Here is a 14,078-nt window from a genome sequence, read left to right on the forward strand (position 1 = left end):
GTGTATACCACTGAATAATATGGCTACTGGTACATTTTTAACCACCATTCTTCTGTACCATTAGTGCAAATGTCCACATGAAAGGGACAAACAATATTATGATACTGGTTTTGACATTTTGGATTCCTAAAAGGATCATATAGGAACTGACCCCTCAGGGGCACACAAGCTGCACTTTAACAACCTCTGGCATAGACTAACCTTAATGCAGAATATTCTTGCCACTACTGGTGAGTCAAACTATGAATAATGTTAGTAATACGGGAAGGATTCTGGCCTTTGAATTATAAGTATGTTCTAGTTATAGCTCTGCTCCAAATGTCCTGTATGATCTGAAACAGTGGACTCACCTGTATTGTTATTGTAACAGCTAACTGCTAAGTATATACTTTGCACCAAGCACTGTGCTTTACATACTCACTTGGCTTTATCACCATCTTGTGAGCTATAGGTTATATTATTAGTCCCATTTCACAGATGGTAATATAGTGATGGCTTAGTTAAATTATGCACTCAAGATCAGCAATCTATTTAACACAGATTTTTTGGTCTCTGTATTGTTTGTTAACTACTAGGCTCTGTTTGATTCTCTGAAATCAGCCATTTTGATTAGAAGGTGGTTGATTATGGGCAGAATTATAGGAAGCTCAGTGATTGCTGGATTTTGTTCATGTCCCTGTTGCTACCATTAAATCTTGGGCTTCTTGTCTCTTGATTAAGCTATTTCTTGATCTACCTGTTTCTTGCCTTGGGAAGTTTCCCCTTTTTCTCTTACTGATAATGTAGATTTTGTGATATCAGCCTTTGGTACTGATTTCATCTCTGTGCTTTTATTGTTGACCATATACACTTCAGGAACTTAAAGTTCACATTGTCTTACAAACACCATAACGTTATCAATGAAAATGAAATATTAGGATACTAAGGTTGAAAAAAGATTAGAATTTGTATAATAATTGTTAGATATTATCTAAATACCTCAAGTGAGACCTTTCTATTCTGATAAAATGACATCTTACTATCTCTTAATTCTCTTAACACTTCAATAAGCCTAGAGAAGAGTTTGAATACTTTTTCATTAATATTAAAATGTCATTCAATTATGGAATTCAGAGTTGAAGAGTAAAGTAGTTTAACTGCCAAAATATGGAATAAAAACTTAAATCATTGTGTCATTATCTAGTATATTTTAGTATCACCTGGGATGCTGCAGAGGTACTGTCATAATTTCATTATGCTTAAGTATCTCTCTACAGGTGTGTGTTAGCATACACATGTATAGGCTTTCAGAGAAAATTCACATATGAGTGACATCCTGGAATTGATTTTTAATAGTCTTTGCTGAGTGCCTTGTTTTAGAGAAGGGAATTTCTTTGAATTGCTTCAAGAAAGTTGAACTTTGGGTGCCTGGGTGGCTCAGTCATTAAGCGTCTGCCTTCGGCTCAGGTCATGATCCCAGGGTCCTGGGATCGAGTCCCACATCGGGCTCTCTGCTCCGCAGGAAGCCTGCTTCTCCCTCTCCCACTCCCCCTGCTTGTGTTCCCTCTCTTGCTGTGTCTCTCTCTGTCAAATGAATAAATAAAATCTTAAAAAAAAAAAGTTGAACTTTCCCTGGGAGAGTAAATGTAATAATAACTAAAATTTTTAAGTTAACAGTTGTCGTATTTATTCAGACTTTTGGTTTGATAGGAGAGAATTTAAGTTGGAATATTCAAATTTAAGGTTTTAGTTTTATCTAAGATTGGGGTTGAGATGCTTTGTAACTAATTTAACTTGGATTAATTCCCACATTTGTTAGAAACATAGGTCTATATCTGTCATGATTTTAAAGAACTAATGCCAGTGAAGGAATGATCTTTTTTCAAACATTATGTAATTTTTCATACAAAGTGACTTTTCACTGTTTTATATTGATTTTTAAACTTTTATCTGTTTTGATACTGGATATATTTAACCATCGGCATTAATGCCCCCCCCGATTTTCAGTATTCTTGATTGTTTCTCTATGTGTTTCGAGTTTTTCACTACTGATTTTAAAAGTAGAAGTAAAAAGTTAATTTTTTAGAGGTGAAATTCACGTAACACATAGTTAACAATTCTAAAATATATAGTTCAATGGCATTTAGTACATGTACAGAGACAACCATCACCTCTCTGTAGTTTCAGAATGTTTTCATCACCCCAGAGCACCCCATACCCATTAAGTAAACACTCCTTGTTCCTTTCTTCCCCCATATGTAGATAACTGCAACTCTCCTTTTTTTCCTGTATTTGCCTATTCTAGATTTTTCATATAAAAGATCCTACAATAGGACCTTTTGTGTTTGGTTTCTATTCACTTAGCATGGTGTTTTCAGGGTTCACCCATGTAAAGCATATACCAGAACTTCATTCCTTTATATGAGTGAATAATATCCCATTTTATGTATATACTTCAATTTGTTTACCTGTTCATCTGTTGATGGACAATTTGGGTTGTATCCTACTTTTGGCTATTATGAATAATCCTGCTGTAAATATTCATGTACGGGTTTCATATGGACATATGTTTTTGTTTCTTGAATATATACCTAGTTGTGGAATTGCTGGGTTTTATGGTAATTCTGTGTTTATAACATTTTGGGGGAACTGCCAAGCTTTCCCACAGTGGCTATACAATTCTATGTTCCTACCAGCACTGTATGAGAGTTCATATTTCTTCAAATCCTCACCAACACTTAATTTTCCATTTTTAATTATATTTTAGAGACATCCCAGTAAGTATGAAGTGGTATTTCATTGTGGTTTTGATTTGCATTTCCTTAATGATCAGTGAAGTTGAGCATCTTTTCATGTGCTTATTGACCATTATTATACCTTTGGAGAAATGTCTATTCAAGTCCATTTCCCATTTTTAAATGGGGTTGCTTGCCTTTTTGTTGTTAAGTTATAGGAATTCCTTATATATTTTGAATGCTTAAATAACCCTTATCAGGTGATTTGTAGGATTTGACAGTAGTTTCTCCCATTCTGTAGGTTTGTCCTTTCACTTTCTTGATGATGTCTTTTGATGTACAATGTTTTAAATTTTTGTGAAGTTCAAGTTATCTTTTTTTTCCTTTTGTTGCTCATACTTTTGGAATCGAATCTACAAACGCATTGTCAAATTCAGTCAATTCGTGAAGATTTACCCCTGTGTTTTCTTCTGAGAGTTTTATAGTTTTAAGCCCTTATATTTAGGTCATTGATCCATTTTGAGTTAATTTTTGTATATGGAATTAGTTAAGGGTCCAGCTTCATTCTTTTGCATGTGGCTATCCAGTTTTCTCAGCATCATTTCTATTGAAGAGACTTTTTCTTCCCCATTGAATGATCTTGGCACCCTTGTCAAAAACAATTGTGCATGGATATTTGTGTTTATTTCTGGACATTTAATGGTACCTTTTATACTACAGGGCTAGAGTCATGACTTCCTTAAAATAGAAGCGGGCAAAATATCACAACTTATGTATTGATTCTTTGTGCTATCAATCTTGATAATGTATTGTGAGTGATACTAATATAAAAATCATTTTGACAGTACTTAAAGGAATTTTCACATCTGATATTTGTAGGTAAGGAGCTGCAATTTTTTCCCTTAATTTTGCCAGCAGAAATAGGTTGTAAGCTATTGTGTTTTTCCTTTAAAATGTATCTCCACTAAAAAGGGAAGCTTTATGGCTACTGTTGATTGTTCCTTCTGGTTATCTTTATTTTTTCATTTTTCTGTCTTATTTAACAGTGCTTTCTTAGTAAAAATGAGTTTGAAGACTTTGGAGTTTTATGTAATATAAGTTATAGAAATCTGAGCATATTGGATTTCTCAATGTATGCTTATTTTCAGTTAGAAAATTTTGTAGGCTTGAATTTCTGAACACAATTTATTCAAACTTGAATTGGAATAATATAGTTTTTAAAAATTTATTATTTACTTTATAACTGCATGGAGGTGAACTTCAGTGGAAATGGCAGAATATTTATATGTGAGGATATATAGGTAATGAATATATGGAAAAATATATAGCTTTGCTAAAACAAAAGTAACTTTGAAACTACTGTTTTATACAGAATTTATTTTTTGCGGTGCTACTTTATACCTGCTATATTGGTAAACATTTTTAAGAGGAAAAAAGGACCTAGTGCCAATCATGTTGTGGTAGCCCATTTACAAAACTGGTGTCTTTATAAATGATACAGTCATTTCTGAAAGAAAAGTGACTTGTATATATCAATAAGTTTCTTCTCAGGTAATAACTTAATGACCTACTTAATGTTTTTATATGTCTGTCTTCTTGTTGATTAACTCTGTATTAATAGTTTGTTTTTCAATTTTAGGTATGAGTATCGTGTAGAGATGGTTCATCAGTCCTGCAATGATCCTACCAAAAATATCATTCGAGAATTTGCATCTGACTTTGAAGTTGGAGAATGCTGGGGTTATAATAGATTTTTCCGTTTGGATTTACTTGCAAATGAAGGATACTTGAATCGACAAAATGACACAGTGATTTTAAGGTAATAAGAAACATTTGCTAGTGTTGTTTTTATCATGGGGGAATAATGTCATCAGAACTTTATTTTAGAGTTTACTTATTTGGGGTGCTTGGGTGGCTCAGTCGGTTAAGCATCTGACTCTTGATTTCAGCTCAGGTCATGATCTCAGGGTTGTGAGATCAAGCCCCGCCCAGCGTGGATCCTGCTTAGGGTTCTCTTGCTCTCCCTGTGCCCCTCCCCCACTACTCATACATGTGCACACGTTCTCACTCTCTCTCACAAAAGTAGTTTACTCATTTAACAGAGATGAATATTGAAATTTATACTAACTATGATCTTATTATGTTTTTAACTATTTCATTTCAGGGGCCCTGTGTAGTGAGTAATATAACTTAGAAATGTGTTTGACATCTAGTTAGTAATTCCATAAAAAGGAAACTACTACTTCCAATAAATAATGTTCCATTCATTTATCTAGTGAACTTCTTGTAACCTCACCATTTGGAAATACAAAAATAGGGATAGAGTGCTTATTTTTTTCACTTGACATTGTATATTTATTTGGGTGACTGGTTTTACAAGCTTAAAGTCAAAATAATTTTCAGTTTCTTCTAGATAACAGCAATTTAAAAGTAAGGAAATAAAGATGAAAATTGATGAAAATAAACTAAGTGATCGTAGTTGGGGTGTTATTTGCAAGAAAGGACAATGTAAACACTAACTATAAAACCACAACGGCCCTGTTTAATGTACCCTTTAAAAGTTGTACCCTTTACAAGTCAGACATTTTGGAGCATCATTACATGGTTTTAATTTGATGATGAAAATGAGAACTTGAGTATTAAAAAAGTAGATCCAATTATGTTTTGAACAGTGTTTAGCAGTTTAAGAAGTTTCCATCAAAACAGTTTGCAAAGCTATTTTCCTTGGAAGTGATTTGATATACTCTTAAATTTCTCTTATTCTGGGACGCCTGCGTGGCTCAGTCGGTTAAGCATCTGCCTTCGGCTCAGGTCATGATCCCAGGGTGTTGGGATCCAGTCCCTCATCAGGCTCCTTGCTCAGCGGGGAGCCTGCTTCTTCCTCTGCCTGCCTCTCTCTCTCTCTCTCTCTCTCTCAGAAAAATCTAAAAAAAAAATTTTTTTTTCTTTTATTCTGAGCTCTTTGTTCTGAAGGGTGCTGTATGAATTACTGTTATATTAAACTTTATTAGTATGTGTTCTTCATAATCTTTTTGGGAGAATAAGGAAGTGAGAAAAGATTATTGCATTTTCAGTGTAGAAAAAAAAGATTCATGTGTTTGTCATCTTTTGGGGAATTATTTTAACTCCCATTTTATAATTTTATAACCTTTCAGGGTTTTTGTATTTTTAAAAAATTATTTGCCAAAAGAAATAATTTGTTGCTATTCCACACTTTAACCATAGAGAGGATTGCAAAATCATTCAGCCATCGCTTTGACCAACCTACAAAAGCCTTAGTCTTCTCCTTATTGGAGTCATAGTCATGTTGAATCTTTTGGTGGTAATCTGTGCGATAGAGTTTCCCTTTTTAATTCAGTGTAGCCCAACTTCTAGTCTCTATTTAAGCCAGCCCTATTTATAACAAAACTTTTCCTGGTAGACTTGAATATTAGGACAGGAACAGATCCCTATTTTGATGTTTTATTATCATTTATTCAGCAACATTTACTGAGTCTGTGCATGGCACTGGGTTAATATTAAGAAAGAATAAGGCATTGGTTTTGTTCTCAGGAAACTCAAGATGAAATGGGCAGATAAAAACAATATATTTTACAAGATAGTGCTATAATAGTAGAAGATAAATTGCTGTAGGATTTGTGGAGAGGAGGCTTTGAATTGTCTTATTACTCATAATATTTACGTAATGAGAGATTGCTGAAAATTTAAGCCTCAATTTAAGATTCTGATGGAATTTACATGTACTTATTAGAAAGTTACTTAAAAGGCAGCTGGGTGGCTTGGTCAGTTAAGTGTCCAGCTTTTTTTTTTTAAGATTTTTATTTATTTATTTGACAGAGAGAGACACAGCGAGAGAGGGAACACAAGCAGGGGGAGTGGGAGAGGGAGAAGCAGGCTTCCCACTGAGCAGGGAGCCCAGTGAAGGGCTACATCCCAGGACCCTGGGATTATGACCTGAGCCGAAGGCAGTGAGCCACCCAGGCGCCCCTTAAGTGTCCAACTCTTGATTTCAGCTTAAATCTAGATCTCAGGGTCATGAGTTAAGCCCGAGTTGGGCTCCACACTGGGTGTGGAACATACTTTAAAAAAAAAAAAAAAGAAAGTTATTTAAGGTTTTTCTATAACTACATATGAATAAGTATGTATTTGATTCTCCTTTTGTTAAATGAGGAAGTTAAGGAATTTTACCTGATGCTTGCTTTTGTTTTAATGACACAGTTACTAACAGTAATGTTCATAATTGACTATAACTCATTAGTTATTCAAAGATAATAATGTCCTTTGGAAAGTCTTACTGATGTATACTGACTGGGCAGTATCCACTTAGGATAGTGGTTGAGTGAATAATTTCTATCCTCTAAAGTATAAGTATCTTTGCCTGAAAATCGTTATCTGCTGCAGATAACTAGATGGTCAGTAGATTCCTATACTAGCTGTAAAATCCTACAAAGAAATAGAATGATATTTAACATAACGGTGGCAAGACTGGAAGGATGAATTTGTAGGCTTCCAAGTTAGTCTTGCCTCTTGGGACTCTTCCATTCTTTAGAAACCTCTTTACATATTGCTGTAGATTTTTATATATATATATATATGTATATATAAGAGCTGCACAAGTTCGCTTATCTAAAATAGGTAGAGATTTTTTGCATTAGGAGGTATTAGGGTTTTAAAAGTACAGATGGGCAACCCATTCAGGTCCCCTCCCTCCTCGGGAGCTTTGTACTATCACTTTGCTATTGCTCAATAAACCGTGCTTTGCTGCCCACCAAAAAAAATAAATAAAAGTACAGATAACTCTGAATAGATTGAGATCCTATCATTTATCTGTTAAAATCCTTTAATATACTTGTTTTTTTTCCCTAACCCACGCTGAAATATGCCATATTGTGATGTATGGAGAACTGATTTTAAGCTGCCATCTGGAGGGGTTGGGAATATAGGTTATTTAGAGCATGCAACTCTTTGGGGAACAGTAAAGCAGTCCCAGGTAGTTGACCCTTTAAGGGAGGTTTTGTTTTTTTTTTACTGGAGATTAAGAAATATAGGAACATGAGATGAAAGCGGGAAAGAAAAAGAGCAGTGTCTAAAACAAACTTTGCCTATTTTTGTAGGGTCTGACCTAAGCAAGAAAGGGGGAAAGAAAGCATTAGCTTCCTCTTTCCTGCATGGCATGGTCTTCTTCCCAACTCGTGATCAACATGGTATTTGATCTAGATTATTATAATAAATATGCTTTAGTAGTTTGGGAATTTAACCATGATATGTAATGTTATTTCTATAGAAAAGTACAGTTTGTGTTTAGACAACTGACCTGAAGATAAGTTTTCAGAATGTTATGTCATTATAATTTGTAAACTATATGTATAAATGGTTAATACCAGCAGCTCTGAGTTCATTTTGAATTTTAGCCTTGTAATGTAACCAAATAAACTTAAAATTACAGAATTTATCGTTACAGATTCAAGGCTTAGTTGATAATACTTTACTGTTTGGATCATGTTTCATGTGCAGCTCTTTTTTTTTAAGATTTCAGGTTCGTTCGCCAACTTTCTTTCAAAAATGCCGGGACCAGCATTGGTATATTACCCAACTGGAAGCTGCACAAACTAGCTATATCCAACAAATAAATAACCTTAAAGAGGTAAGCAAAAAACATATGGGTTTAGTGTTTCAAATTCATAGTCTTACTGGCCTGTTATATTTGTAATTAGATTTTGGATATTCCTCTTTTGTAATTTTGTAGAAAAGTCCAATTACCTTATTCTCCATCTACGTACCACCTTTGAGCCTCTAATTTTGCACTCTTGGTTCATTAGCCACTAGCCATGTGTGGCGTGTGAACTTAATTAAAATTAAAAATTCAGTTCTTTAGTTGCACTAGCCACATTTCAAGTGCTTGTATTGGGCATTGCAGATATAGAACATTTTTATCATTGTACAAAGCTGTATTGGACAGTGCTGCTCTTGTTTGAGGTAAACTCTTTGTGTTTCTCTCAGTGATTTGAGTATTCCTCTTTTCCATGCTATCTTGAATTTAAAGGATTCTAAGCTCTAGAGTAATTGAAAATTACCCCATCCTGAATTTTCACTATTGCTGAATTGAGCCCTGGGGAGGATCACTTAAGGAATTTTTATCTTAGAGTAGTAAACTAAGTTATGTAAGGAATGTTTCTTTCTGCCAGTGGAAATTGAGATGGAGTGCAAGGATGGAAGTGCTGAGTGGGTTAATAGATGAGGGAGGAAAGTATAAATGAATACATACTTGGAGAGATTTTCATGATAAGTATACTATTTAAAACTGCTTGTATTTACCGTATAGTTTGCTAATTGTATGGGTAGCTTAGGCTGGATATGAGAAGAAGAATGAGAATAAAGGGGGCAAGTTTTTTTTTTTTGCCATAGATTTTTCCATAAGCAAAACCAGGAGGGAGTGAGAGAGGTGGTTTGAAAAATGGTTTTAAAACATCTCGATATATTTTTTTACTTAAAATATTTTTCACTGTACCAGTGAAACACTGCTTTTGACTCATGTTTATTTGTGCTGTTATTATTTTAAAAGAGACTTACTATTGAGTTGTCTCGAACTCAGAAATCAAGAGATTTGTCACCACCAGATAATCATCTTAGCCCCCAAAATGATGACACTCTTGAGACACGTGCTAAGAAGTCTGTGTCATGCACGGATATGCTTCTCCAGGATGGTCCTACTACAGCTTCTATACGAGAGGTCAAAGAGGATGAAGAAGAGGAAGAGAAGATTCAGAATGAAGATTATCATGTAAGGGGCTCCTGGGTGGCTCAGTTAGTTAAGCGTCTGACTCTTGATTTCGGCTCAGGTCATGATCTCCCCACGTTGGGCCCTATGCTCAGAGGGGAGTCTGCTTGATACTCTCTTTCTCCTCTCCTTCTGTCCCTCCCCCCACTCTCATGCTCTCTCTCTCTCTCTCTCTCTCAAAATAAATAAATCTTAAGTTAAAAAAATTATCATGTAATAAGAGACTTGTTTTAGATTCATTTTGTGTTTTATAAGAGAAATAAGATTATGGTTTCCAATATAGAGTATATAGAGTCCTCTATGTATACTCTATGTATCAATGTACTAAAAGTCTTGTCCATTTATTTTCATTACTAGTGTATGCTCTTCTGTAAATATTAGTAAGTCAGAAGTTGAATCAAAGTGTTGCAAGGTTCTAAAATTAATTTATTGTTAGAAAACTGTACATTCTACAAAATAAAAGGATGTATTCTGGAAACTATGTAAATTGTGGAATTATAAAATGTGTTTTATTTCCATTCACTAAAACTAGTAAAGTTTTTTTTGTGTATGTAGGTAGAGTGATTTAGGATTTGGGAGACAGCTAGGTTTTATCCCAGCTAAACCACAACCAGAATGAGAATTCAAGAAGTGATTATTATTGTTTAAAGTAAAACAGTGATGCAGAGACATGATGTTTTTTGTTTTGTTTTGTTTTGTTTGTAATTGTTATTTTTAAGAAGGGAGACTTCAAGTATGTGTTAAAATGAAGGAGCCAGTGCAGAGAGAGGTAAGGTTAAGGTACTGACAAGACAAACTATTTAAGGAGATAAGAGTGTTTGGAGTGGAGCACTCAGGTGAAGCAGTTAACCAATGATAGGATGAATTAAAGGAACGTTGGGGTTTGCAGGTAGGGCAGCTAAAATTCGGGGGTATTTACTAATAACCAGTGTTTTTCTGTGCAGATAGGTGATGATTTTATGATGTCCTTGGGGATATTAGAGGTTAGGTAGGACTAGAGGAGTGATGGTTTGAAATGTTACCCTGTGAAGAGCCTTATTGGCAGCTAACATGGACTATATGAAGCATTTCCAGAGACATTGAAGGCCCAGCTGAAAATGGTAGCAGTAAGTTATTAGTGGAACCAGATGTGGTTGTGTGATTTTCTCTAAAGGGCTCAGCTGCCTCTGCACAGGAGCAGAGAATTCTGAGGATTACGTTCTTTGGTGCTTGGTCCATTGGCTGGATCAGATGATCAGCTGAGTAAAAACATTTGAGATAGAAGTCTTGTTTCTTTGCCTTGATCTAGCATGAACTTTCAGATGGAGATCTGGATCTGGATCTTGTTGGGGAAGATGAAGTTAATCACCTTGATGGCAGCAGTTCCTCTGCCAGCTCCACAGCAACGAGTAACACAGAAGAAAATGACATTGATGAAGAAACTATGTGAGTGTCTCACATTAACTAGCCCTATGAAGCATCTAAGTGGGAAGTAGTAGAAGCGTGTTAATTAATTTAGGCCTAAAAGTGGGGATATTCAGCGTTTTTACTTGCTATAAAGTATCTCCTATAAAGAGGGAGCTTGAAGGAAAGACCATCAGTTTCTTCCCTCTCATCTCTGGGTTCCAAAATGAGATTTAGTTTTTCATTTTATTTTTAATTTTGCAATTATTTCATATTTAAGAAAAGTCACAAAAATATTAAATAACAGTTTCCATATTCCCTTTGCCCAGGTTAATTCCCCAGATGTTAATATTTTGTGTTCCTATTTTTTTTTTGTGAGAATTTCACGATTAGGTGAATATACTTTTCATTGTGTACTTCCTAAAAACAACTGTTTCTTATGTAACTACAGTATAGGTATCAAAATCAGGATTAACATTGATGTAATACTGTAATCTATGACCATTTAAAAATTTGCCATTGATTTCCTTTGTCTGGTCTAGGATCCAATCGGGTATCATATGTTGCTTTTAGTTAAATTTCTTTAGTCTTAATCTTCTTTAATCTGGGTCACTTAATCTTTTTTTAAATTTTTTATGACTTTGATACTTAGAACAATTATTTTGTAGCAAGTCCCTCAATTTGGGAGTCCACTGAATGTTGCCTCACACTTGAGGCAGGAGTACTAGAGAAGTGATGATAGAGCCTTTTCAGGGAGTGGCAGGAGGGCACATGTCTTTTAACTGTCCCATTACAATTGATTAATTTAGATTACTTGGGTAAGCTAATGTCTGCCAGATTTCTCTACTCTAAAATTACCAATCTTTCACTTTGTAATTAACATCCTTTGGGGACATAATTTGAGACTGTAAATATCTCCCTCCCTCCCATTACCTATTTCACCCATCCCCCAATCCCCCTCCCCTCTGGTGAACATCAGTTTGTTCTCTATAGTTAAGAGTCTGTTTCTTGGTTTGTCTCTTTCATTTTTTCCCTTTCCTCGTTTGTTTTCTTTCTTAAATTCAACATATGAGTGAAATCATATGCCTTTCTGACTGACTGATTTAGCATTATTCTGTCTACCTCCATCCATGTTGTTTGAAATTACACAATTTCATTCTTTTTATGGCTAAATAATATTCCATTGTGTGTGTGTGTATACATATATATATATATATATATACACACCACATTTTATTCATCCATCAGTGGACACTTGGGCTGCTTCTATATCTTGGCTGTTGTAAATAATGCTGCTATAAATATAGGGGTGCGTGTATCCCTTTGAATTAATGTTTTTGTATTCTTTGGGTAAATAACCAGTAGTGCAATTGCTGGATCATAGGGTAGTTCTACCTTTAACTTTTTGAGGAACCTCCATACTGTTTTCTACAGTGGCTGCACCAGTTTGCATTCCCACCAACAGTGCGTGAGGATTTCCCTTGCCTTACATCCTCACCATCTGTTGTTTCTTGAGTTTTTGATTTTAGCCATTCTGACAGGTGTGAAGTGACGTCTCATTGTGGTTTTGATTTTCATTTCCCTGATGATGACTGATACTGAGCATCTTTTCATGTGTCTCTTGGCCATGTGTATGTCTTCTTTGGAGAAATGTGTGTTCATGTCTTCTGCCCATTTTTAAATTAGATTATTTATGTTTTGGATGTTGATTTTGATGAATTTGTTATGGATTCTGGGTACTAGCCCTTTATCCAATATGTCATTTGCAAATATCTTCTCCCATTCCATCAGTTGCTTCCCCCCCCATCACCAGGCTAACCCATCCCCCTTCCCCGCTCCCCTCTAGAACCCTCCGTTTGTTTCTCAGAGTCCATTGTCTCTCATGGTTCGTCTCCCCCTCCAATTCCCACCCTTCATTTTTCTCCTCCTGCTATCTTCTTCTTCTTTTTTAACATATATTGCATTATTTGTTTCAGAGGTACAGATCCGTGATTCCACAGTCTTGCACAATTCACAGTGCTCACCATAGCACATACCCTCCCCAGTGTCTATCACCCAGCCACCCCATCCCTCCCACCCCCCACCACTCCAGCAACTCTCAGTTTGTTTCCTGAGATTAAGAATTCCTCATATCAGTGAGGTCATATGATACATGTCTTTCTCTGATTGACTTATTTCGAGTTTTGTTGTTTCCTTCCAAAAGCTTTTTATTTTGATGTAGTCCCAGTAGTTTATCTTTTCTTTTGTTTCCCTTGCCTCAGGAGACCTATCTAGAAAAAAGGTTGCATTGGCTGATGTCAGAGAAGTTATCGTCTGTCTTCTCTTCTAGGATTTTTATGGTTTCAGGTCTCACATTTAGGTCTTTAATCCATTTTGAATTTATTTTTGTGTATGGTATAAGAAGGTGGTCCAGTTTCATTCTTTTGTTGCTGTCCAGTTTTCCCAACAGCACCATTTGTTGAAGAGACTTTTTCTCATTAGATATTGTTTACTGCTTTGTCAAAGATTAATTGACCATATATATAATTGTGGGTTTATTTCTGGGTTTTCTATTCTGTTCCATTGATCTGTGTCTATTTTTATGGCAGTACCATACTGTTTTGATTACTACAACTTTATAATATAATTTGAAGTCTAGAATTGTGATGCCTCCAGCTTTGCTTTCTTTTTCAAGATTGCTTTGGCTATTTGGGGTCTTTTGTGACTCCATACAAATTTTAGGACTTTTTGTTCTAGTTCTGTGAAAAATGCTGTTGGTATTTTGATTGCTTTGGGTAGTATAGACATTTTAACAGTATTCTTCCAGTCCATGAGCATGGAATGTCTTTCCATTTCTTTGTGTCCTCTTCATTTTCCTTCATCAGTGTTTTATAGTTTTCAGAGTACAGGTCTTTCACCTCTTTGGTTAGGTTTATTCCTAGGTATCTTACTATTTTTGGTGCAATCAAAAATGGAATTGTTTTCTTAATTTCTTTTTCTGCTGCTTCAATATTAGCATATAGAAATGCAGTAGATTTCTCTATTAATTTTGTGTCCTTCAACTTTATTGAATTCATTACTTCTAATTGTTTTTTGGTGGAATTTTTAAGATTTTTCTGTGTATAGTGTCATGTCATTTGCAAATAGTGACAGTTTTACTTCCTCCTTATCAGTTTGGATGCCTTTTATATTTTTTTGTTGCCTGATTGCCGTGGCTAGGACTT

The 14,078-nt window shown here is 35.1% G+C and overlaps 1 protein-coding gene across 5 annotated transcripts in view; it reads left to right on the top strand.

The window, feature by feature from the left end:
* The window catches only part of TRIM37 (tripartite motif containing 37), a 135,160-nt gene that overhangs the window by 59,458 nt on the left and 61,624 nt on the right, over positions 1-14,078 (top strand). For all 5 annotated transcript variants that reach the window (XM_027625303.2, XM_027625301.2, XM_027625299.1 and 2 more), the window contains 4 exons: positions 4,354-4,533; positions 8,244-8,358; positions 9,277-9,495; positions 10,781-10,917. In XM_027625303.2, coding sequence (XP_027481104.1) covers positions 4,354-4,533; positions 8,244-8,358; positions 9,277-9,495; positions 10,781-10,917 — 651 coding nt within the window. The remainder of the gene's footprint in view (positions 1-4,353; positions 4,534-8,243; positions 8,359-9,276; positions 9,496-10,780; positions 10,918-14,078) is intronic.

The sequence above is a fragment of the Zalophus californianus genome, chromosome 16 (assembly GCF_009762305.2).
Source record: "Zalophus californianus isolate mZalCal1 chromosome 16, mZalCal1.pri.v2, whole genome shotgun sequence".
In the NCBI taxonomy this organism is placed as follows: Eukaryota; Metazoa; Chordata; class Mammalia; order Carnivora; family Otariidae; genus Zalophus; species Zalophus californianus.